Genomic DNA, 24,395 nt, shown 5'->3' on the forward strand with positions numbered 1-24,395 from the left:
CCTCGTGGGGGCCCCGAGTTAATTGGCAGTTCCTCGGCGGGCGCCCTCTACAAAGAGCTTAGCTGTCAACCGTCCCCCAAGTAAATTATGGCTTCACAAAACCGGTATCAAACCCCAATAAATACGCGACGCCTATTCGTCGGTGCTAAAAGAAGGATAAGAAGCGTGTCTGCCTCGGCTGATAGGGGCGGATTCAAATACACGCGTCTCCCGCACAATCAGGGGCCATCCTCGTGTTCACCCACGAGATCTATCCCAGATAATCCAGCCGCACGCTCAGTTTCGAGCCCAATAGTCGGAGCGAATCTCTCATCATGGAGATGAACAACGATGAGGCGGTGGGTTTATTGGCTGCAGCTCCGCTTATTCTATGGACTGACGAGACTGATCAAACGCGTCCAACCTCTAGACTCTTCGCCAGTAAGTTCAACTGGCAGATTGATGTCCACGCGCAGAGAATCTCGTTCCTGACCTCGATCCAGACTCGAAGACGAGCTCAATGTCAAGATCTACCCGGGCACGGAGATCATGACCGATGTGGGCTCGCATCATTTCGTTCGGCAGTCGGGCGCGTCGTCCAATGTCTTGGTTCCCCAACCATCCCAGGACCGACACGATCCTCTCGTATGGATTTTATCCTCTCGCGGAATGATGAGTGGACAGTGCCATGCTAATCGGTCGTCATTGCGATGAACTAGAATTGGAATAAATACTGGAAGTTCGTCACCATCCTCATCGCTATGGGGAGCAATTTTATCATGGGCATCGGGCCGTTAGCTCTGTCGCCGATGTTTGGGAACCTTATAGAGGCCTTTGAATCCGATCTAGCATCTGTGGTGCAATTCACTGGAGTTTGCATCTTGGTGCTGGGCTTCAGTAACTTCTTCTGGTGGGGATCGGGTTCTGTTACGGCATCTTCACTTCCATTACTGATCATCTGTGGTGGCAGGGTACCCATCGCCGATACATTTGGAAGACGACCCGTCCTGATCTTTTCCTCCCTTGTGTGCTTGGCATCCAATATATGGCGCGCAAAGGCAACAACCTACGGAAGCTTCATGGGCGCCTGCGTCTTAAATGGCTTCGGGGCTGGACCCTGTGAGGTACGATCCCAACCCTGCCCTGGGGATCCGCACAATTAGTCCTAACATGAGTAACATACGTGACCAGACTCTCTGCCCCCAAGTGATCACGGACATTTTCTTCCTCCACGAGCGAGGTTTCTACAACACCATGTACTTTGCATTCTATTTTGGCTCTCTCATGGTGAGTGGTGACACGAACGAGTGAACGTCGGCCGCCAATGACTGACGATTCTTCATAATAGGTGGGTCCCATTATTGCAGGCTCGATGGCTCTCCATGTGGGCTGGCGGAGCTTCTGGTGGCTGAACGTCGCGGCTTTTGTCTTCATCATCCTCGCCGCCGTATTCGCATTCCCGGAAACCAAGTGGCATCGTGCTCATCCAGATGAAGTCCAACACTCCCAGGATGTGCCCACCTCCCAGACGGATTCCACGGACGGAAACGAGAAATCCACTACCCTGGAAGTACCTGCCAAAGAGTGGCCGAGCCATACGGAGGTTCCAAATTCGCGGGTTGCGGAGGCCGCCATCGATCCATTCCTCCACAAGGGCCACCCTTCCAAAGGTCAATTTCATCTCTATCAGCGCAATGCACACTGGATCAAATCTCTATTGCTCGCCTTTTGGGTCCCTTGGCGACTGCTTGCGTTCCCCATCGTGGAATATGCTGCCTTTGTGGTCTCGTGGTCTGCCAGCTGTTTCCTCACAGCCAATCTCACCCAAAGCCAGGCCTTTGGCGCCCCACCGTATAACTGGTCCAGCCAGTCCATCGGGTTCACCAATTTTGCCAGTCTGGCGGGCGCTATGATTGGGTTGCTCACTAATGGCCATCTGTCTGACTGGATCTCCATGCGTGCTACGAAGAAGAACGGGGGGATCCGCGAGCCAGAGATGCGCTTGCCGACACTCATACCTTACGTCGTGATTTCCATCATCGGGAATTTTATCATCGCGTTTGGATATGAGTATCATTGGGATTGGAGGGTACGTTCACCCCTTGGATATCCCGCATTTTCTCTTGCATTCTGTCCTAACTCCGATCCCTTCTAGGCCATTGTCATTGTTGGCTACACGTGTGCGGGAATCCAAGTGACCGCACTGCCCGCTATTGCGAGTACCTACGCCGTTGACAGCTATAAACCCGTCGTCGGTTCGGTCTTCATTGCCATCACCGTCAATAAAAACGTATGGGGCTATGGCTTCAGCAAATTCATTACGACTTGGACAGAAAAGTCCGGATATGTCCCGGCGATCATGTTGAACATGTGTCTGACCGTGCTGTGGTGTTCTTTTGGTTTCCTATTCTACTTTTCGGGAAAGAGATTCAGAAGATGGACGGCGGGATCGGATATTTGGAAGCTGTAAGCTACGGATGTTGACGTTTGGTACCGAAGCCACTTGATTCCCTCCGTGCGCAACACCCAAGGCATACGATTATCCCACGGTATTATTCATAGGTTAAATCCACTGTGGATCTACCTGCGTACTTGCCTACAAGCATGTGCCTGGCCCGGTCGCAGGGCTGAACCAGTCTATGCGGCCATGCCGAGATTGTCTAGCCCCCTCGGGCCGATGCCCCGGCTTTCATGCGTTTCAGGGAGACCGAAAAGGGCTTGAATTTACACTGACGAGATTGTTTATCTTAAAGGCTGCCAAGATTCATGTAAAATCTCATTCAGGTGGATTTAACCGACTCTGCCTCGTAACTGCAAGTGTGTTTGACTCGCACTTCCTTCCGGGGCATGTCCGACCGACCCGTTTCACATGTCAAGATTTAGTACCGCACATGCCAACACACCAACAAGCAAACCGAACACTGAAGGCTTAATGACCAGCTGATGACTAGTGGCTGGTCACTTTCTATATGTTCAGAATGAGTAGTTTTAGTGGATGACTCCTCCTTGCCATAGGAAAGTACCCGGCAAGGTCCTTTTGCCACCAGTAAATGAAAATAGAATACGTATGTACTACTTGGCCAGAATATATTGAACGCTTAGGCCGCCAGGATTAACTGGACTGATCCAGGCCTGACAATCCGTTACATGACAGCGGGCCAGTGATAGGAATCGTGATCTCATAGATCGGACGTACAATAATAAAAGTAGCAGGGTATCCAGGCAATAAAAACGGCTATCAGTAATCAACAAGTGTGATAGGGTGGAACAAGATAACTTATGGGTTCGTGATAGGCCCAATGGCTCACACGTCCTGAGATATGAAACACATCGCTACTGTAGGTATGAATGAATAGCTAGTTCGGCCATTCTAGTATTGGAGAAACACAAGTCATATGTACAGGTATAAGGTGGTGCGTAAATCGTAAGTCGTGTTATCTATGGGTCCAAGTTTCACGCCCCGGGCGTTTGGGCTCTCTCACCCAGCCCCATTAGCCCCCCAGCTATCCCGTTCATCCGACGATCTAGGATATCCTCCTCACTATCAAGGGAGGCGATGCTTCGTCCACGCGGCCGCATAGCCATACGACTTTCAGGGGCACTGTTGACTTCATCTGGGAAGTAAGAGTCGCGAAGATCGCTACTCATTTCCAAATGCTTGAGTCTTGCGCGGAACTCGCTCGCATCTCCCGTTGTATTGGCAGTGGCAGTTAATCCAGTACGATGTGTTGAGGCAAGTGATGATCTGGACCTCTTGCGCCGTGCCGGACGATCCGATGTAGAAAGAGATTGCTCGTCATTGGTATGTGGTGTCATTTTGCTCATGTGCATCTCAAGAGGTCTATCCTCATCACAGGAAGATTCGCCCGTGAAACTGCGGTGATGGTGTGGATTATCATTCTTGATCTTCCCATTGCTCCCAGAAAGCGTGCTCAAATTTTGAGAAAATTTCAGACCGGAGGCATGAGAGAGTTGAAGGAAGCTGTAGTCAGGCCCTTGAAGGTCGACATTTTCAAAAAGGCTCTCAATCCACTGGCCACTGCGGTTGATATACTTCCATGCGTCTGGAAAGAAACCAGCCATTTGCATGAAGCCATGTGAGACTCCTGGTATGAGGGACACTTCCACATGATCTTTCTCGTTGAACCGATGCTGTGATTTCTCGAGTCCTAGTTCTTGGCGCTCACAGAAATGGTGAAGCTTTGCTTGGCGGAGCCTGCCTGCAAAAATAACAGTATCGTCGACTAGTGGATCCCGTTCGCCCGTCAAAATGTATGTTTTTGGAAATCGAGCCAGTAAAGCATCTGGTGCAAGTACGGGCGACAGGTAGAAGTCGGTATTGAAGTCTGGACGATGGTGCGGTCCGATGTAGAGGATAATCATAGCACGCATCATTTCCGGGGTGAGAATTCGATCATGGACATAGGAGATCATGGATGAGACAGCCAGTCGGGTCTTGAGGGGGTAAACCGGGTCCTCGGCCGTAGAAACTGCGCTTTCGTTGACGATTTCACTCTGATTCAGTTTATCACGTAGTGCTTTGGACGTTTCAGCAGCTATGTCGGTCTCTTCCGGTTTCTCCTTTTGCAGCTTCTTGTCCGAGGAAATTGCCGTCAAATCCTGAACCGAGTGACCAGGGGAGGTAAAGGGCGTGAGTTTGCGATACTGGTCTTGTTTTCTTTGCAGCACACTGTTGTTTGTCTGTCCAGAGCTCTTGTCTTGAATCAAGGACATTTGTTCGTCCGTCATCCAGCTTTCGACCCTCATATTCAGTGCTGGATACCCTAGCACCACGCCGGCTGGTCGGGGAAGGATATTGTCACCTTGCCAGCCTTGCGCCATTGCTGATTGTAGAACCATAAGTGTCATGCCAACTGCAAGGTTACCACCAGCGCTTTCTCCAGTGACCACAACTCGAGGCTGTGCCAACCCGCTCAGCCCCAGGCAGCGGCCATTTGTGGCCATGATGGTATGGTAGACATCATAGCACTCGTGAAGCGCATATGGGTATGCATACTCTGGAGCTTTCCGGTAATCGATGCTCAAAACTGGAACTTTCAACTGTCCCGCCCAGGAAAGCAATTTATCCTCCGAGTTTCGGGGTGTCATGGCAACAAATCCACCTCCAGGAGCATCCAGGACCATCGTAGTCTGGTCTTTTAACGCACTTAGCGGCCCATCAAAATACAGCCATGCATTGACCGGTTCGGTGTGAAGAGAGTTCTTGGGTCGGGGGATGCGGAGGGCTCGGGGACCATATCGTGTCAATCGAGGGCGCACCAAACTCGCCAGGAACCATAAGTAAGGGGTCGTGGCCTTATTCCAGGATACACGAAGGTGCTCTAATGTAAGAGTGCCGCGGACTCGTCGCGCCTTCTCATCAGCCTGTTCTGCGGCAATGAGGTAGTAGACTGTGAAGACCAACGATGCCAAATCGCGCAGCCATTTGGGCTTAATTTTCATTGCAGTCCAAAATCCTGCATCCAACCCAGTGGTGATCCATGTTGCACGGAAGAAGGAGCGAGAATAGAGGTTCGCCAAAGGCTCGGGGCATTCAAGCCCGACGATCTTGGCGAAGTTGCGGCTTAGATAGAGCCACAGGAAGATTATCACGGTCGTCTGCCAGCTGGTTAATTTCCCCGTAAATCTCGACGATATGGACCGAATAAGCGGAGGGCCATGTTTGTCGGCTCTATGCGAGGTGGATTTATCCAGTCAGTCCAGCATTCCACATTCCGTCGATTCTCAACGCACCGTAATAGATAGAAAGACCAGAAAGACACGACAGCAAAGACCTGGATCTTGCGAAATCGAGTCGAGGGTCTCCCCAAAACGTGGTCTGCCGAAGATGCCGATGAGCTCAGAGCATCGTGAATGAGAAGTAAAGTGTCGTCCGTACCTATCATTTCCACCCGCGCTAGAGATGCCGCAGTCCGGACCGAAGATCTGCAATCTGCAATCTGCAATCTGCAACGACTGCCAGCACTCTAAAAAGACACACAAGCTGGGTGCCAAGTGCCTAAGAAGTGTCAACGTAGAAGATGGGCGAAGGTGAGAAAGTTCAAGTCAGACAGCCGGCATTTGCGCAGTCGGCCACCTTCCGTCACATGTGAAAGCCCCGTGAAAGCCCCCCACACTCCCGCACTATCACATGCCAGTGACGCCATCAGCTGACCAGAGTGTTTTGTGGGGAATTTATATTGTACGATTTTATACGCGACGCAAATATGAACAATGAAGCATGCATGGCCAGGATCATTACAGGCTCATGCATAACGTGGAGCCCTCTGAGTTCTTCTTGTTTCCGTTTACTGTAATCCGCCGTTGAAAATGAAGCCAATCCGCAGCATCTTTGATCATATGCACAATAAAACTCGGTCACCACTTGAACACAACCAAATAATTCGTCCAGAAAGAATTTGAAAGCTAGACCAAACATGCTCCATGGGCTGTCATTTTTACTAGCAGATTCGAGTATACCATCATGTCACAATTCGACCAAATATTCCGTGGAATTGCTTAATCATGATCCTTCTAGATCACCAACGCCATCAAAAGCAAAAGCGATGCTATACAGCAAGAATAAAAATCAACACAGCTTACACCTGCCGGCAATATTCCCTTCCATGTGCCATTTGCCAGCGGCATAGCAAGACCTCCCACGGCATGCTCAAAAAGCCGGCAATGCAGATACCTGCCGAATCACTGACTGTGGTGGCTCCCAGTGAGAATTCGCGGTCCTCTTTCGGCACTTGGTCGGCTATCTCGGCGAACGTATTGACATACACCAATCCACCCAGCAGGCCTTCCCAGAAGATGATAATAAAGACAAGATAGACGTTGGGGATGAAGTTGAACATGGAGTGCAGTGTTAATAACACCAGGTTCAATACTTGCAGCAAGGACGGTATATAGAGATGGTGCACCCGGAAGAATGGGGTTGATGAGCGTGAGATGAAGACCCCGGCTTGGTAGATGGCGTTGTAGGCTGGGTAGAATGCACGGAAGTTCTCGAAGGGCGTTGTATACAACGGGAATAGAAGCGTTGGGCTGACCCCCTGGTTGATTACATACTCGGCGATGTAGACGAGAAGTAATGGCAGCATGCTGTGTGGCGCTGGTTAGCTCGAATGTTCTATACATGTATACTTGGGGAAAGCGTACAAGGGAAAGAAGAGGCCTCGGAGCCGCCGCAGGTTAGCGCGCAAATGAGCCAACGGGGAGGATGAGTCGTTGACATGGACAGACTTATAAGTGTCTGCCGAGACCACAGATGCCCCCAAGAGTCCTTCGGCTTCGCCCCGCTCGATTTCAAGGCCGTTATCGTCTACTTCATCCTCGTTTGGCTCCTCGCGGTCGGTCGCAAGATAGCCATCTGCAGAGAGTCCTTGAGGCTGCAGTGCAGCTCGAGGCAGGACTAGGAAGAAGCTTACAGCCATGACAGCTGGTAAGATAGCAGACGCAAGAAGAGTCGCTCGAACGGAGATATTCATGGTAGAGGTTGCAAGGGCATAGGCGCCGGCCCCAACCAAACCAGCAGCACCCGTTCCACTTCCCCAGGCTGCCAAACTGAATGGGCCGTAGTAATGAGTCAGACCGACAAAGCTGAGCTCGCCGCCGCCCGCGGAAAGGCTCGCCAAAACGATGCCAGCAAGCTTGGATGAGATTGTCCCACCATCAGTATAGCTCGGGCTCATCGCGATAACCAGCATACCAACGACCGACAGGAATACAAAGATTATAACTCGCACCGAGTAGGGCACCGCATGGATGAAGTACGGCGCAATCAGCTTGGTTCCGAAGGATGGGATGATATCCGCCAGGAGAACGACGCCTTTCGGCACATTGGGGCCGACAAGGTCGAGCGCTGCGGAGAGGATGATCACGTAGAGGACGTTGTTAATCAGACCTAGGAGATAGATTAGCTGACTCTCTTGGGTATGCTTTGCTGGTCCGCGCCGGACATTCAAGCGATACGCACCAAACAGCCAAAAGGCGACGCAGACGCGAGGGTCCGCGCCGCTAAAGACCAACTTGAGCCGATCGCACGCGCGAGTCCACAGAGGTTTTGAAGTATCATCAGCGGAGAACATGGGGGCGTCCTCGAGGGACGTGGGGGGAGGCATCCTGAGCATGTGGTCGCGTGAGGAGATCGAAGGCTACAGACGAGAGAGGATAGGGTCAGATACCCAGTCCATGACTTCAGACTAGACGCGAGGGGCCATTCGGAGCCATCAGAAGTGCATAACGGAGGAACTGGAGGGTGGGAGTTGCTTATCACCACTGAACAAGGGAGGTGGATAGGAAAGAGGTTCCACGCGGAGGTCCACCGGGCGGCTCCGCTACGCGCGTCATGTCATTCGCCGCCCTCAACGAACTCCATACATCTTCAACAAAATGCGAATTGGCGGCCTTCTTGGCTGGATGGAGGGTGGAGGATGGCATGCTCCATGATCAGACTAGTAAAACCCAAAAGTTTGCTTTCTCGCTTCCTGTCTACATGTATCGCCTGTCTATACAGTGCAACGGGGCAAAATCCTTGACTAAAATCACAAAATATACGCTCATCTCCCGCAGGGCAATGGACAGAAATGGTATATGTCAAACACATCGTAGGCGGCATTCAAATCAGACAGGACCGAATAGTTTAGGCCTTGGTCATGACCGAAGCCAGAGCCTGCTCCAGAATGTTCAAGCCGGTCTGAATCTGCTCCTCCGTGATCGTCAGGGGAGGAACGAAGCGGATGCAGCCCTCACCAGCAGTGATGATCAAGAGGCCGCGCTCACGGGCGGCAGTGATAATATCGCCAGCCTTGGAGGAGAAAGCGGGAGACAGCTGGAGGCCAAGGATCAAACCGCGGCCGCGAACTTCAGAGACAACATCGGGGTACTTCTGTTGCAGAGCCTGGAATCCAGAGGTAAAGACAGCCGACTTGTCCTTGACGGCACTCTGGAGCTCGGGGTCGGCGAGGCGCGCGACAATGTGGTAGGCAACACGACAGGCCAGCGGGTTACCACCGAATGTGGTGCCATGATCACCAGTCTTGATGTGGGATGCGACCGTCTTTCCAGAGACAATGGTCGCGCCAATGGGAATACCATTACCCAAGGCCTTGGCGGTGGTTAGAATGTCAGGGTGCGCGGCCTCGCCGGAGGCCGGGGCCAGAGAGGGGTGACCGTGAGCCCAGAAGCTACCGGTACGAGACAGGCCGCACTGGATCTCGTCGAAGATCAGCACAGCGCCGACCTCGTCGCAGCGCTTGCGCAAGGCGACAAGGAACTCAGGGTTAGCAACATTGACGCCACCCTCGCCCTGAATAGGCTCGACGATCACACCACAGGTGTTGTCGGTGATGAGAGTCTGCAGTTGCTCAACGTCGTTGTAATTGCCGTACTTGAAACCCGGAAGCATGGGCGAGAAGGGAGTCTGGTACTTGGGGTTCGGGGTTGCGGAGAGGGCACCCATTGTACGGCCGTGGAAGGAGTTGTTGAAGGAGACGAACTCATGCTTGGCACCGGTGGGATCGATAGACCGGCCGACTTTGCGGGCGAACTTGATGGCAGCTTCATTGGCTTCGGTGCCGGAGTTGGAAATGAAGACCTGGGAGGCATCGCGCATAGCACCAGACTCGCGGGTGAGGTTGATGAGGAGCTGGCTCAAAGCACCAGTCCATGGGTTGTGGTATAAATTCGACGCGTGAATGAGAGTCTCGGCCTGCAGGAGATGGAAAAACGTTTGTTCATTAGCGATTGCTTCACTGGAGCTGCTTGAAAGTGTGACTCCGCACCTGCTCCGCAACAATCTTGGCGATCTCAAGATCACAGTGGCCGAGGGAGTTGACTGCAATTCCGGCAGTCAGATCCAGGTACCGTCTATTCTCCATATCCCACAGGTAGCAGCCCTGTCCCTTCATCATGATAGGTGCCGGGCGAACGTAGGTCGGGACCATGAAGGGAGCCCGCTCTCTGATGAACGACACGGTGAGCGAGTCCACCGAAGGGTCAGGATTGGGCAAAGTCGCCTCCTTCTGCAAGCAAAATTAGCCGTCTTGACCTTTCACAATCGCAAATTCCAGTCAAATCGCATACCTCCACCTGAGTCTTCACATCCTGAGCAACACTGGACGTCGCCGCAAATCGTCGCTGAATCGGTGACTCAAGGGAAGGAACCAGTCTGGTTGCGCGAGGCAGACGGCGCGCGGCCACACGGAGGGCGGACATTGTCAAGTGCAAATTCCCTAATTTGCAAAGGCGAATGGGTCGTCTGGTGCAGCAGGGAGGGAAGATCAAGAAGGGCCGACTGCTCGGATGACTCGACCGCCGGAGAAACAAAAAATAAGGCGATATCGGATCGGCAAATCTTAGTCATTTGGGGTTCAGCGCCACCACCCGAGGCTTTGGAGCTTCCGCGCATCAACTCTGCTTTTCCCCGACTCCTCATTGACGCAGATAAATACCTCCCACATAATTGCCATGGCAGCTTCCCTGCTTTTGCGCCGCACATGCGCCCAACCTTTCACAAGGCGGCTTGCTACCCGGTCGTTGTCCACAACCGCAGTCCTGCGCCGACCTAGCGATGACAGCAAACCTTCATTCGGATTCAAGGACTCTCCCGCTCCTCCACGCCTCCCCAAAGAAGAACAAGAGATCTTTGAGGAGCTCCAGCGCCGTTCGACCGGTGCGTTCAGCACACCACAGATCAACCAGTCGCCACAGTCCGGCGCCCAGCCCAAGATCAAGGTCAACGGGAGTGGCGAGGAGCTTCACCCGGATGCGCCGCAAGGCCTCAAGCCCGAATTCGATGGCGAGAAGAATCCCAAGACAGGAGAAATCGGTGGACCCAAAAATGAGCCTTTGCGCTGGGGATCTGAGGGGGACTGGAGCTATGGAGGACGAGTGACGGATTTCTGAGCATCTTGAAGAACGAGAGGACTATGCATACTGCTGGCGTTGGTTCATATCTCGGCTCCGCCCGGACGGATATTCAATCTGGAGCGGTAATGGTGTGATTACTGCGATGTACATAAAATGGTGGGATTAACTAGGACCATGAGAAATAAAACACTCAACAGGGGGTTTATGGTCTATAATATGTTTAATACTGTGGCGGAAGCCGCAGCTGATCAAGATTGAAATATACGCTCAGAGTAGAGAAACATAATTTATACGACACAACATCATTGCCGTAGATGACACATTTTATTCAGACAGTCGAGCCAGCGTTGCCTTGCCTGCTCGGCTGTCGTTGACTCGGCCCAGTTCCCCGCTGATCCACGACCCGATCCGTGACATTTCCTCCAGGCTGATGCCTGTGTGCATTCCCAAACTATGGATAGTGTGGACGAGGTCTTCCGTGGAGATGTTGCCAGTGGCGCCCTTCGAATACGGGCAGCCACCCAATCCCCCGACGCTACTGTCAAAGATACGAACACCATGCTCCAGGCCAACAATGGTGTTGACTAAGGCTTGTCCGTAGGTATCGTGGAAGTGAAGCGCCAAGTCTGTGTTGGCAATGCCAGCCGACTTGAGAGCCTGCAGGAGCTCCATCGTCCGCGGTGCGGTTCCCATGCCGGTAGTATCGGCCACAGACACCTCATCCGCACCCATCTCCAGCAAAGTCGCAGTAATGTCAGCCACCTTAGAGGGACTCACTTCTGGTCCATCGTATGGACAGCCGAGGGCAACTGAGACATATCCCCGGACACGGATATTCTTGGTCTTGGCCAATGTGACAATGGGTTTAATGCGTTCTAGGGATTCGGCGATAGTACAGTTGGTGTTCGCTTTCGAGAATGATTCGGTAGCTGCTGCGAAAAGGGATATTTCTGTTGTTGTTGCTGCCCTGGATTCCGAGCCAGGTGCGTCTGCCGGGACGCCCGTCGCATCCATGATCTTGACGAGGCTTTCCAACCCCTTGATGTTGGGAACTAAATAGTTGTAGGCAATTGTACTTTGTGATTGGGGAGGTGATGTGAGAAGTTTTTCACAGATTTCAGCTGTGCTGGCCATCTAAAATCAAGAGCCAGCGCATGTTAGCGATTCACACTGATCAATCCATCCACCGAGATGCGTCGAAGTTCCGCACCTGTGGTACCCATTTCGCAGGTACAAAGGAGCCTGCCTCGATGGTTGTGACTCCGGTCTTGGCCAGTTTCTCGATCAGCTGCATCTTAGTCTCCATTGGGATGGACTTTTTCTCATTCTGCAGTCCATCTCGAGGGCCGACCTCCACGATGCGAACATGGTCCGAGGTTAACCGCGACTCGGTCGAAAAGCGGCGAGTGAACAAAGGCACCCGGAAAACTGACAGCGGACGCAGACGGGGACGTGCTGCCATCTTGGCGACTTCAACGTGCATTGACAGAACCTGAAGAGGTACCTATTAGACAGTCAAGGAGTTAAAAAGAGGAGAAGAGGAAGAGGTAAAGAGGAGCTCGTCTGATGCGGAGAGCACCTTGCTCCTTTAGGTTTAGTGCGGGAACCGTCTTGCCCCACCGAAAAAAAGATTAAAAGCGATAGCGGGGTGATCTTCTGAATATATTCGAGGCTCAACTGCCGCCGTTGCAAACTATGGAGGATACAGCAAATAACCAGGGCAGTCAGCTACGGCAGCCTAAGAAGAGATTTGTCGGCCGCCGTACCGCTGATGCCCAGGCCCAGAAAGAGCCTGTCGGCCAGAATGACGTCGAGTCCACGGCAGTGCAGAGAGGTATGCAGGATCTGCCGACACTGGTCGGAAAAAGTTACTAACATGGATGTGCATTCAGCTGCCCCGAGACGGACTCCCCGCACCCTCAACCAAGTGCCCCCGGAAATCTTGAATGACCCAGAGATTCAAGCGGCGATCGAACTGCTCCCCAAGAACTACGCCTTTGAGATCCCCAAGACAATCCATCGAGTACGCTCATCTGGCGCCAAGCGCGTCGCACTCCAGTTTCCGGAAGGCCTGTTGATATTCGCAACGACTATCTCGGATATTCTCACGCAATTCTGCCCTGGCATTGAGACGCTGATTATGGGCGATGTAACATACGGAGCATGCTGCATCGACGACTACACAGCGCGAGCCCTTGGGTGCGACTTGTTGGTCCATTACGCCCACAGCTGTTTGATTCCCGTGGATGTGACCAAAATTAAGACTCTGTATATTTTTGTCGACATTAGCATCGACACCAGCCACCTGATCGCCACCCTCGAGCGCAACTTTAAGCCTGGTCAGACCATTGCAACCGTGGGCACAATCCAGTTCAACGCAACCCTGCATGGACTCAAGCCTGTCCTGGAGCGCGCAGGATTCCGCGTGGTCATCCCCCAAATCATGCCGCTCTCAAAGGGTGAGATTCTGGGCTGCACCTCGCCGCAACTCCCCGAGTCCGAGATCGACGCTCTTCTGTACCTTGGCGATGGCCACTTCCATCTTGAATCGGCCATGATCCACAACCCCAACATACCTGCATACCGATACGACCCTTACTCGCGTACACTAACTCGCGAAACATATGACCACGACGAGATGCATACCATTCGGCGAGATGCTATTGCAACGGCCAGATCCGCTCGCAAATGGGGTATTATTCTGGGATCGCTTGGCCGCCAAGGCAACCCCAATACGATGGCCATGATTGAGCGCCATCTCGCGGAGAGAGGCATTCCTGTCGTTAATCTTCTCTTGAGTGAGATCTTCCCCGGAAAGCTCGCATCCATGCCCGACGTTGAGTGCTGGGTACAGATCGCCTGCCCGCGTTTGAGTATCGACTGGGGATATGCCTTCTCTCGGCCCTTGCTGACCCCATATGAAGCACTTATTGCCTTGGGTGTGCGTGAGAGTTGGGATCAAGCCAACAAGGGCGTTTACCCCATGGACTTCTATGCCAAGGACGGACTTGGTCGAACAAAGCCTGAGCAGGCCATTCCCGCGGTTTGATCCACCTGGTTTCTAGTGCCGTGCAACCCGACGATCACCAAACTTGTTTATACCCCGAGATAGAATACAAGGCAGCAGGTCTGACCATAGATATCAATATGAGGATAGGATAAAGTGGGTAATTGCCTATTTTAGACTTTGGAAGGTACCCTAAAAGCCTTCTCTCATCATGCTGAAAGCGGCTGGGTAAGTGTTGTATTTTACTGTTGTCCTCAGCAACATACTGAGCTCTGATCCGAATCTATTTTTCCGATGTCATTCAAGCAAAACCCCGTCTTTCATCTATGGACTGGCTCAATCCGAAGGGAGGTGTCGAGCCATTCGTATCATCAGGGCCGCGAGGAAGATATTGTTTCATGTGTACCGGAACTTTGAGTCTCGATATTCCATCTTCGAGTCTATTTATCAAAGCATAATGGTGAGATGTCTCCCTTGTACCATCGTCCGCCAGCCAGTGTTTGTCCTTTCAGTCGTCAAAGCGAACCTCCCGTGGTTACTTTCGCCTTCCCTCGCTCGTGCTCAGCAATCGCCTCGATCATTTTCCCTCGGGGTGGCTCACACCCAGTCCAAAGGTAAAATTGGTCGTATGCCTGAGCCAGCAGCACGTCCACTCCAGTTGCTTCGGACCAGCCTTCATTTCTCCGAGCCACTGTCAACAGCGGTGTTTGCCTTGGCTTGTACGACATGTCGATGCAAAGACCCCGTGGTCCAAAGATCGAGACAAATTGGGATTCGTTTGTAGTCTCTGCAGGAACCGTGCCGACAATCACATCGGGATTTTGAGGTAGCTCATGAAGGCTGCGGAGCACTGTGATTTTGAAGACGGAATTGAAATCTTGCTTGACCTTCTCCGCCGTGGCCGGTGTTCGGTTGACGAGATAGATATGCTGAAGGCCCGCCCGATGCATCGCATACAGTGCTGCCCGTGATGCCCCCCGGCTCCAATGACAAGGCCGACCTTTGGCCGTTGGTCTGTTCTAGTCGCGTAGTCCGACATGATCCTGTGTAGTCCTGACCAATCCGTATTATCACCGGTGATGATTCGCTCATTGCCATTGTGGTTGACAATAAGAGTGTTGATTGCTCCTATCAAGCGGGCAGTCTCAGTTTGGTCGGTGCATAGTTTGTGGACGTGCAGCTTGTGTGGCATTGTCACACTGGCGCCGCCAAATTGCTCGTCCAAAATCAATCCAGCAACTTCGTCTATGCTGGTGGACTCGCGGATGGCGTATTTGTGTGGAAGGTCGTAATGCAGGAATCCAGCATTGTGAATTGTGGGCGATATACTGAACGATATTCCACTGCCAAAAATATAGAAGTTCTTAGGTGCGACGGCGCTGTCTGAAGAGGATTTCGATTGAGCCATCGAGTGAAAGCAAGATTGTACACGATTTAATTTTGAGCCAAAGAGACAGAGTAGATTGGGAAAGGTGACTCTGCCATCAATTAGAAAGTACAACTAGACTATTTACATTCCGTTTCATATCCACATCCAATATCGGCCATGAGATTAACCGTGATTTGATGAGCATGACGGCTAAGGAACCGAACCCCCGGTTGAACCCTTTGACGACCGGCAATGATTTACCCCGAATGAAACTTCTCAATATTGGGTAATAGGTAGTATTTCTCAGCTTTGATCTGGGTTAGCCGAAGTTGAATTCATTTGGCCATTTACTCCCGAACAGTGCACCCTACTCTCCATGACAGATCTACCGAGAATGACGCAGCAAGAAGAGATGACACTTCATCTTGTTGGTGTAGGTGTCTCCCATTCCATTGCCCCAGCAATGCACAACTACATCGCAAAGTCGTTCGGCCTCCCATGGACGTTCTATTCGACAGAGTGTCCGGTGATTGAAGACCTAGTCACCTTAGCCACTAAATCTACTACGTCCGGCCTGGTAGTCACGATGCCATACAAAAACTCAATTATGCCATTCCTGGATGAGTTGGATGAACTCGCAACCATCATTGGTGCTTGCAACAATGTTTACTACAGAGGCGACAAGGTCAGGCGCCTATGCGGCACCAACACCGACTGGAGAGGAGTTAAAGGCTGCCTCTTGGAAAAGGGAGAAGAAAAGGATCGGCCTTCAGCAGCACATCCTGCCTCTGCTTTGATTGTGGGAGCGGGTGGAGCAAGCCGGGCAGCTGTGTATGCTCTCATCGAGCACCTTCACTGTCCGACGATTTATATTTTGAACCGAGACGACCGGGAGGTAGAGGATCTCATCAGGGACTCGAGACGACTTCCAGCAGCCCCGAAGATCATTCACGTCAAGACCGTGGATGAAGCCACGAGACTGACCAGCCCATACTATGTCGTGGGGACTGTGCCAGATATTGAGCCAACCACAGTGCCCGAGCTGGCTGTTGCTTCAATTCTGAAACACTTTCTTTCCCGCCCAGAGAAAGGGGTATTGCTGGATATGTGTTTTAAGCCACGGCGGACAAGAATGATAAAGTTGGCCGAGCAACTGGGTTGGCCATGCGTGGACGGAACGCATGTTATCGGTTACCAGATCGAGGAGCAATGGCGCTTGTGGGCTGGAGAGGAGCGGGTTCAGAAACTGGATCGAGAAGGGGCCTGGAATGTCCTATTGAAGGCTGCTGCGGATACCAAAGGAATCAATTTCTAGATAGACTAAAGCCAGTAGTGTGGTTCAATTTTATCTAGTGCCAGAAGGCTCAATAGTTCTCATCTGTGGAAAATGGAACGCCCCGCCGAAGATGGGATGAACTCGATGTACTCCGCACTCCCCACATTTGGGTTTGTCATGAAGGGCTGACGGATAATCCATCGGCAGTGGCCTTAACCGTTAGCCGGATATCCCGCAGCATATCCCGCAGTTGGTATATAGAGGCAATCGTACCGCGCGGGAAGCACTACCCGACCTGCTACCCCTCAAAAGTCTTTCTGAACAGAAATATGCCCGACCTGCACTCACTTCCCGAAGGCACTTGGCCCGAAAATGCCCTTCGCAACAATGGGCCTGACCATTTAGTCCTGGAGCGAGCAAAGTTGCGTGAACTTGCGGAAGGCTGGCCTTGCTACCGGTAGGCTGAGGAGCCAAATCCAAATTCATTTCTTCCATTTTCAATTAACAACGATTCATAGCGACGCTTGTGAATGGAAGAACTTCGAGTCGATTTTCCACGAAGACGCACATGTGTACACGACCTGGTCTGGACGAGTGTCCTATAAAGATTTCATCGCTGCATCAAAGGCCGGCATGGACAAGGGTGCCTTCATCATGCACCGCTGCCATGGTGTGACAACAGATATCACCGCCGATGCCACTCGTGCTGTGACCAAGATGAAAGCGACCATTACCCAGCGCTTCACAATCGACGGATGCGAAGTTGATGCCGAGGCAGACTGCCGATTTTGCTTCTTCTTTGAGAAAGCCAATGGCCGCTGGGGTGCCCGATTGGTTCGGCACTGGTATGAAAAAGATAAGCTTCTGCTTGTCAACCCGTGTAAGGTTCCACGCATTGATGATGAGAAGCTCAGCTTGTATCCTGAGGGGTACAAGTATCTTGCTTACTGCCAGGAGCTCACTATGGGTGTTACCGTACTGAGAGACATGCCTGGACACAGAAGGCACATTGGGACCGCTGCTGGAGAAAAGCACGATCTGCTGTATCGACTAGCCAAGGATTGGCTGGATGGAAAGACAATCGATATATAATTTAGTCGAAACTTAAATCCAGCTAGATCCACCATAATCATAACCATTCTCGTCGCGGGCTGAATATTCAACATCAGAATATAGATAATAGTAAACTGAGGAGTATATCAAGTTTGAGCAACCAATGGCCTATAACCACATTATCCGGTAGAACTAATTTCATGAGGGCTGTACCCGGCTCAGTTCTATTGAACAAGGCCCACCTTGTTGTTTTTGGCCATGTCGTTCTGATTTAACTCCGGAAAGGGGAAGGCAAGTGCCCGTCACGGAAAGTCAGGGTCATTAGCAAAAAGAAAATGCTGGCACTGGAAGGCAAGACAGAAAGAAATACCATGAAATTTAGTTCAACAAAAGATATTTGCTACAACGATGGATCCCAAGAATAAGTTGCATCAAGTCTGAAAATAAAACGCTCGCGTGGGACGAATGGGAGTATATGCCCAATGGAACTTCCCTTCAACATCCGTGTGCGTCCGAATCGGGATATTCGCTCGGCGGAGTGTTTGAGTAGTCTAGATGATGTGTAACTACTCGAGCTGCAGCCGCTGTCTGAGCTTTCTCCAGGATACGATGCCTCTTTTCGCATGCTGGTTAGGGACATGTTCTCCTAGCTCAGCCATCGTTCTGGAGAAGAGTTCCATCGAAATATAACCCTCATAGCCTAGTCCAAATATTATTGCCTTGGCAACGTCTTCCGAGGGCAAATAGGCCCCACGATCCTCTTCATACATGAATGTTCTTGCGTTTCGCGACCAGCTCATTCGTGCAGGCTGACCATCAACATGGAACGGATGCCCATGCACCAACGGTGGTTCCATACGCTCCGCATCCACAACCTGAATATAAAAGACTTTCGACACATCAACTTCCTTCACAAGCCGCTGCATGGATTTTATCAAGTCGTTGTCTGCGTTTGGCGCTTTGCCAGCTGCCACTGTTGGATCTGCCCACACTCGGCCGGCTATATTGAAGGTATCGAGGCACATACCAAAATTCGGCCTATCGACGATTCTCACCACGTCCCAAGCCTTCTCCCAGGTGTCGATATAGGTACTCCAGCATAAGTTTTCATATGCAAACCGCACAACAGGGCTCTCCGCGGCGCCCATATCAGCTACCTGTCGCAGGTCGGCGGCAATAATATCCAGGTCGTCCGTCAACTGCTCTGCCGGGAGGAAATTGGCAGGGATTTGAATGATCGTGGTGTCGAGTCGCTTCGCAATTTGGAGCCAGTCCTTCATTTTCTCGATCAATCTGGCTTGCTGATCTCGATCCTTGAGACCTTCGTAAAAGAGGAAAGGCTGCAGCCCAATGATCTCGAGCCCTTGCGCTTGGCATACCTCATGGACATGATCTGCAGCTAGGAGAACATGCTCTGAAGATGGAGAATCATGACCAGAAATATTGCGTGCCGCATATTCCAGATCTTCATAAAAGATCTCGATTCCTTTAAAGCCAGCCTCGGCGGCCTGCTCAATCTTGTGATCGAGGTTGTGCAGCCATGCCCGCCCCAGGGACGCGCTCATGATAGCGGGCCGATATTTCATGTTGTCTCGGTCGCTCTTTCACGGTGTTGACCGACGTGACTTTGAGAACAAATATTCTTTCTGTGGTTTTTGAATATATGTAGGATGTAGGCCCAATGTCATTGCGAGTGGAGTAGGCTAAAGTCTTAGCCTAGCTCCAGTCGGGGTCTAGTCCATGGCCGAAAACAGGAAGCGAGCGGATTAAAACAGGAAGCGAGCGGATTCAACTCATTGGAGGTAAACAACCACCCAGGCAGGTTTCCAATTGACAATATGGGATCCTCTTGGGTGGAATAAGAGAGGGACAAAACTGACTGATTGATTTTCTGTTATAGGCACAAGAGGAGATGACGGACAAACTATGGAAACAGGAACGATCCTGCGTTGGACAATGGATGAGTCCTAATTCCTGACCTCATTTTGTGCTAAACTCTGTATTGAACAGTCTACAGACTGAACCTGACTAGGGTTGAAGAGAACCAGAAGAACAGAAGAGCCCCTAAGAGGTATTACGAACAAAAAATTGCAGTATTTGAACCAAATATCTCTTTTTCACTCTACGCATAGTAGGCATAGAGTGGGTATAATGCGCAGAATGCCTGAAAGAATTCATTATTATTTATGAAAAAATCCATGCTGAATAGACTGTTCTCGAATGGCACGCCGCATCACATGAACTGGAGCCGGTCGTTTGGTGAAAATCTCGTACTGAGTAATGCCCTGCTCAACCAGAACCGTCAGTCCATCCACTACTACCCACCCTTTAGGTGCACGGGGGATAATTTGCTCCATCAGTCGAGTTCGTGACGGACCATATCCAACCTAGGTACTTGGTCAACTCTAGTCTCCAATTCTCTGATTCTGATCGTTCTCACGTACCTCAAGAAATACGCCACCTGTTCGGCTTCCAAGCCACTGTTCCGAAAGGATCATATCTATCGGACGTTCACTCCCAAGCTCATTTGGTGGGATACAGGAGGTAATGATTGTTGGTAAGCGACAATCCGAAGGCCAAGGGTCCGCTGTCGAGCAGAGCACATCAAGTCGTAAGTTCAGGCCAGATTTTGACTGTGCCCATTGATGGTAGTAGGTTGCAAGCTTTCGTGCATTCTCCACTGTTCTGTTGTAGATGCACATTCTTCGAACTCCAAGCTCATAGCATGCATAGATCGCGGCGCGGGCCATTCCGCCAGCACCGATGATAAGAGCCGTGGCTCCCTCCCGGACTGCATTCGCGGGAGAGAGATGCTTGTCAATGCAGTCTCTGATACCAATGTAATCTGTATTATAGCCTCGCCGAATTGTAACTCTTTCGCCACTGAGAAGTTGCTTGTGTTCCAGTACTACGGTATTCACGGCGTTGATATCCTTTGCATCGGAGCTAACCTCATCAAGCAAGGATAGGATTGCAGATTTGTATGGTAGAGAGACGGTCACCCCACCATGATTTTCATCCATTAAGAGTTGATGGACATCCGATAGGGTTTCGCTTTGAAGGATATTGTAGACATGCGGCAGGCCACATGCTGTGTAGGCAGTGTTATGCATCGCAGCTGAAAGGCTGTACTTCACACTTTGCCCAAAGATTGTGAATATTTTCCTCGACTGCAAAAAGCATGCAGTCAATGCACATTGTGCTTCTTTTATTGAGATGCCCATCTCCTGCAAGGACGGGAGTACAACCGGGGACAAGGTACGGTTCAAGCAAATTGAGCTCCGCCCCATTGGTCCATTATTGTATGCGGAAATGGGGATACCCAAAGTCCTTGACATATCTTGCAAGAAAGAGACACAGGTATAGTTCTGATCCGGAGATGTCGTCTGACCAGTGACACGTATAGCATCGCACCTCGAAACCCCAGGCAGTTTAAAGAGCGTTGAAGACATGGAAGATCGATGCTCCGATCCAACGGGCCTGGGTTCATGAAGTGTGCCAATGATCTTGGTGCAACCCTTCGCCAAATTGAGCTTGGAAATGAAATCGTTATCATATTCTAGACAGCAGGTGAGGGCATCCGGGGCCAGGCGAAGTATGGTTACTAAGGTCTTGTGGTAATTGAAAGCCGGCTGTATTGAAGGTGATACTGCCACATCGACAATAATGGGCACCCGTGAATGCTTTCGCAATGTCGCGATGTGGCGTACAAGTTTGTCAATCAGTCTGGCTGAGTGGATATCATCAGGTCCAATAACCAGCGTAATGGCATCAGCACCAGACTCGAGGGATTCCAGGTTAGGCTCTGATTGATCCAGGTAGCTCAGAGGGACCTGCAAGGAATATGTATGCGACATTGAAAATGGGTCAGATGAAAACACTTGACGATCATCTCTGCCAAATATCTTGTGCAGGAATGCCACAAATACTCTCTCAGTCTCCTTTAGCTTGAGATAGCCGGGCAGTGTCGGGTCACTTTGAGCGTCGCTTTGGGTGTGATTGAAGAAGTCGAAGTTGGAGCAGGAGTGGAAAAACATGTTCATGATATCCAGTATGCGGTTGAATTTGTCTCGGCTGGTACCGGAGAGCTGCTGCAGATCGGTCTCGTCTCTTCGTACATAAATAATGGGATGTCGTTCACCAAATTCATTTAACAGCGTCCGTTGGGGAGGACTAGCGGTGCCCCCGAGACCAACAATCACGCAACCCTTGTCGCATTTGGTGAGAAGATCTTTCGATATTTGCAGTTCAACCTCGCGATATCTTGCTAGGCCATGGCGGGCTATGAACTCTTGGGGCGATGATTCCACTTCGTGTTTGAAAAAGGCGTCAAAGTCAATGAAGCGCCTTCGTAAGGCGACCGATGCGATGATACCGAGTGTCTTCTTCCCGGCACCGAAAAGCCCGACGAGTAAAAGTGTCGCATCCGGGCTATAGTGTCGGCGAATGCCAAGAAGCTCGTCACCCTGTCCTGGCGGAGAACACTGGGGCTCTAAAGGGCCAGATGAGCTACCGAGAGCACTCATATTGCCTCCAGGGAGTTATGAATGCAATGTGTCTTCGCGCTCTCCCGATGCTTGTCTCCTTTCTCGAACTTGCCTCGCCATCGCTGGGTGACAATTCCACGGCCATCGGTTAAATGCATCGCCGATCACCTGACCGTTCGCCACCTTCGAAGCACGGCCACTCGCACTTGCACGAGGAGTACAAGGAATCATTAACACTTTATTGTATATGGCTGTAAGGCGCGGGTTCGATGTCCAGTCCACGTCCGTTAAAAAGGCAGCGCATCTATCGCGCCTGTGATCAATGTCGACGTCGAAAGTCTAAATGTGACGGAGAACAACCCATATGCAAGATCTGCCACGCTGCAAATCGGACTTGCACCTACCAGAATGGTGGCGGACGGCGGGGACTGCCATCGGGATATGTACGAAGCCTCGAAATAACGCTGGGTCTCATTCTTCAGCATGTTCCCACCAGCGAGGGTGCAGTTCACAATGTCTTGCGCGACTTACGAGGCAAGGGCAACTTCCTGAAAAGTGGACGAGCGAATCATTCTGTGGCCCTCTGGCGAAAATCAAAATTGTCTCGAGAGGTGAATCAATTGTTGACCCTAGATTCTGAAGATGTTGGCAATGATGGCTCCGACTGGGAGCCGGTGGAGACACAGGATCAAGATGAGAACATGGACGATCTAGGTCCTGCTCCAATAGATCCAGGGCCTAACGAGGCCGTGATCATCCCGAGTCTCCCAAGGCCTATTGATACATCCCCGAACCCCGTTGATTGGCTGATTCCCGACAATACTCCGGACCTGCTCGACTTCTACTTCACCTACACGCAATGTTGGTTCCCAATTCTTGAACGTCGAGACCTCCTGCGCGCCATGCATGTCAATCAAGACCGGCCAACACCTGGTCATACATCCTGCCGCATGGTACTATGGACGGTGATCTCTTACATCTCTACCTTGAAATGTACTGATGATGCGGAATCCCCGTCTCCTTCGACCATCCAGCTCTTCATTCAACAGCAACTACTGATGGACCCGGGGAAGCTAGATCTGGGACACGTCCACGCCATATTGATCTTCGTGCTGACACAGATCTCACTGGGCCACATCTATCACGCCTGGACTTTGGTCGGACAGGCTACAAGAATGTTGGCAAGCGTGCCACTGACCGCAAGGAAATCGCGGTTTCGCCACACGTTCCACGGCTGCGTCTTTTTAGACAATATTTTATCCGCTTCCCTGGGGCGGACGCCCTGCCTATCCTCCGATGAGCAGTTGGAAGAGGGCCCGGTAGAGGAAGATGATGTCGATGAATGGGATGTGTGGCCCGCGTCTCGTTCTAAGACCGTCAATGGCGGGCGGATGTCAGCCGCTCCTCTGCGTGCTCTGAGCTCGTTCAATGCTATTCGACAGTTCATGCAATATCTATCGCGAATACTCTACCAGCCGACAGCATACATCCAATTCAAAGATTTACTCGACGAACTACGGGAAAAGCAAGGAGCTATCCTGTATAATCACCCATATAATAACGAAGACGTTCCCAACCCGCCTCTTCTGATGCTACACCTCACATCGACCTTCACTACTCTGTCACTGGTTTGTAGGGTTGGGCCGGTTTTGCCTGCAACTACAGACCTCTGTATCGGAACTATTCATCGCCTTCTTGAATTACTGGAGCATTATCTAGAGATAGCTGGAGAGACCGGCATCTCTCCACTAGTTCATTGCTTTGTACTGCGATGTCAACAATGTCTCAATATCACCACTTCAACCTTGAGCTTGCCGGAAAGAAAGCACCTAGAAAGTCGGATTTACAAATTTGTTCAACTTACAAAATCCACGGAGTGCCTCCAAATGAAGAATCAGCAGGATCGGCTGTCCACTGTCCCTTCATTGAATCCAGATGGGCCCTCTGTGCCCTTGGCTGTTCCCAAAAGCACAATCTGCATGGCCAGCATTGAAGAATCTTCCCTCGTGGATTTGCCAAGCATTCACGGCCCCGGCGCATATACCACGTTGGCACCCCTACCCAGTCCGGAGGGATATGATGCTCTCTTTGAGGAAATGGTGACGTCCTTTCCGTCAAACAGGTAGCGTGCTCCCGGAAATAATTCTCTCCAAATTTATAGACTGACGAAGCATCCAGGCTGGAACCTGCTTTTGCGCATAACCTGGGTTTTTACGACGGAGATTTGGACACGGACTTCTTGGCTCAACTCCAGCAACCTCCGGCATGACCACTCCCGATTCCATACGATATCCGTCGGCTAAGATCATAACCGACCATCTAAGCCAGGACCAGCAGCAAACAGAACTT

General features: G+C 51.3%; 12 protein-coding genes across 12 annotated transcripts; 6 read left to right on the forward strand and 6 right to left on the reverse strand.

Annotated features, from left to right (window-relative positions):
* Positions 1–314: 314 nt before the first annotated feature.
* Positions 315–2,449, forward strand: N7482_001717 (uncharacterized protein; the record flags this gene model as incomplete). The annotated part of the gene is made up of 7 exons (XM_056683842.1): positions 315–338; positions 410–420; positions 483–624; positions 699–1,103; positions 1,171–1,266; positions 1,328–2,068; positions 2,135–2,449. The coding sequence occupies 7 exons, from the start codon at positions 315–317 to the stop codon at positions 2,447–2,449; spliced, it is 1,734 nt and encodes a 577-aa protein (XP_056547448.1).
* Positions 2,450–3,432: 983 nt separating this feature from the next.
* Positions 3,433–8,114, reverse strand: N7482_001718 (uncharacterized protein; the record flags this gene model as incomplete). Its single annotated transcript, XM_056683843.1, has 3 exons — positions 3,433–5,671; positions 6,583–7,086; positions 7,144–8,114. 3 exons carry the CDS (start codon positions 8,112–8,114, stop codon positions 3,433–3,435), a joined length of 3,714 nt encoding a protein of 1,237 aa, XP_056547449.1.
* A 512-nt stretch (positions 8,115–8,626) lies between these two features.
* N7482_001719 (acetylornithine transaminase) lies at positions 8,627–10,200 on the reverse strand (the record flags this gene model as incomplete). The annotated part of the gene is made up of 3 exons (XM_056683844.1): positions 8,627–9,694; positions 9,768–10,007; positions 10,069–10,200. 3 exons carry the CDS (start codon positions 10,198–10,200, stop codon positions 8,627–8,629), a joined length of 1,440 nt encoding a protein of 479 aa, XP_056547450.1.
* Positions 10,201–10,452: 252 nt separating this feature from the next.
* Positions 10,453–10,890, forward strand: N7482_001720 (succinate dehydrogenase assembly factor 4; the record flags this gene model as incomplete). The annotated part of the gene is made up of 1 exon (XM_056683845.1): positions 10,453–10,890. One exon carries the CDS (start codon positions 10,453–10,455, stop codon positions 10,888–10,890), a length of 438 nt encoding a protein of 145 aa, XP_056547451.1.
* A 288-nt stretch (positions 10,891–11,178) lies between these two features.
* On the reverse strand, positions 11,179–12,337 carry N7482_001721 (hydroxymethylglutaryl-CoA lyase; the record flags this gene model as incomplete). The annotated part of the gene is made up of 2 exons (XM_056683846.1): positions 11,179–11,988; positions 12,065–12,337. 2 exons carry the CDS (start codon positions 12,335–12,337, stop codon positions 11,179–11,181), a joined length of 1,083 nt encoding a protein of 360 aa, XP_056547452.1.
* Positions 12,338–12,549: 212 nt separating this feature from the next.
* Positions 12,550–13,903, forward strand: dph1 (2-(3-amino-3-carboxypropyl)histidine synthase; the record flags this gene model as incomplete). The annotated part of the gene is made up of 2 exons (XM_056683847.1): positions 12,550–12,688; positions 12,747–13,903. 2 exons carry the CDS (start codon positions 12,550–12,552, stop codon positions 13,901–13,903), a joined length of 1,296 nt encoding a protein of 431 aa, XP_056547453.1.
* Positions 13,904–14,376: 473 nt separating this feature from the next.
* On the reverse strand, positions 14,377–15,269 carry N7482_001723 (shikimate dehydrogenase family protein; the record flags this gene model as incomplete). Its single annotated transcript, XM_056683848.1, has 2 exons — positions 14,377–14,875; positions 14,899–15,269. 2 exons carry the CDS (start codon positions 15,267–15,269, stop codon positions 14,377–14,379), a joined length of 870 nt encoding a protein of 289 aa, XP_056547454.1.
* A 355-nt stretch (positions 15,270–15,624) lies between these two features.
* N7482_001724 (shikimate dehydrogenase family protein) lies at positions 15,625–16,545 on the forward strand (the record flags this gene model as incomplete). The annotated part of the gene is made up of 1 exon (XM_056683849.1): positions 15,625–16,545. One exon carries the CDS (start codon positions 15,625–15,627, stop codon positions 16,543–16,545), a length of 921 nt encoding a protein of 306 aa, XP_056547455.1.
* A 290-nt stretch (positions 16,546–16,835) lies between these two features.
* On the forward strand, positions 16,836–17,598 carry N7482_001725 (putative pathogenesis associated protein Pep2; the record flags this gene model as incomplete). Its single annotated transcript, XM_056683850.1, has 2 exons — positions 16,836–16,963; positions 17,025–17,598. The coding sequence occupies 2 exons, from the start codon at positions 16,836–16,838 to the stop codon at positions 17,596–17,598; spliced, it is 702 nt and encodes a 233-aa protein (XP_056547456.1).
* A 527-nt stretch (positions 17,599–18,125) lies between these two features.
* N7482_001726 (sugar phosphate isomerase/epimerase family protein) lies at positions 18,126–19,145 on the reverse strand (the record flags this gene model as incomplete). Its single annotated transcript, XM_056683851.1, has 1 exon — positions 18,126–19,145. One exon carries the CDS (start codon positions 19,143–19,145, stop codon positions 18,126–18,128), a length of 1,020 nt encoding a protein of 339 aa, XP_056547457.1.
* Positions 19,146–19,739: 594 nt separating this feature from the next.
* On the reverse strand, positions 19,740–22,085 carry N7482_001727 (putative pentafunctional AROM polypeptide; the record flags this gene model as incomplete). Its single annotated transcript, XM_056683852.1, has 2 exons — positions 19,740–19,946; positions 20,004–22,085. The coding sequence occupies 2 exons, from the start codon at positions 22,083–22,085 to the stop codon at positions 19,740–19,742; spliced, it is 2,289 nt and encodes a 762-aa protein (XP_056547458.1).
* A 230-nt stretch (positions 22,086–22,315) lies between these two features.
* N7482_001728 (Zn(II)2Cys6 transcription factor) lies at positions 22,316–24,315 on the forward strand (the record flags this gene model as incomplete). The annotated part of the gene is made up of 2 exons (XM_056683853.1): positions 22,316–24,168; positions 24,225–24,315. 2 exons carry the CDS (start codon positions 22,316–22,318, stop codon positions 24,313–24,315), a joined length of 1,944 nt encoding a protein of 647 aa, XP_056547459.1.
* Positions 24,316–24,395: the final 80 nt, after the last annotated feature.

The sequence above is a fragment of the Penicillium canariense genome (assembly GCF_028826845.1).
Source record: "Penicillium canariense strain IBT 26290 chromosome Unknown utg000001l_segment0_segment0, whole genome shotgun sequence".
In the NCBI taxonomy this organism is placed as follows: domain Eukaryota; kingdom Fungi; phylum Ascomycota; class Eurotiomycetes; order Eurotiales; family Aspergillaceae; genus Penicillium; species Penicillium canariense.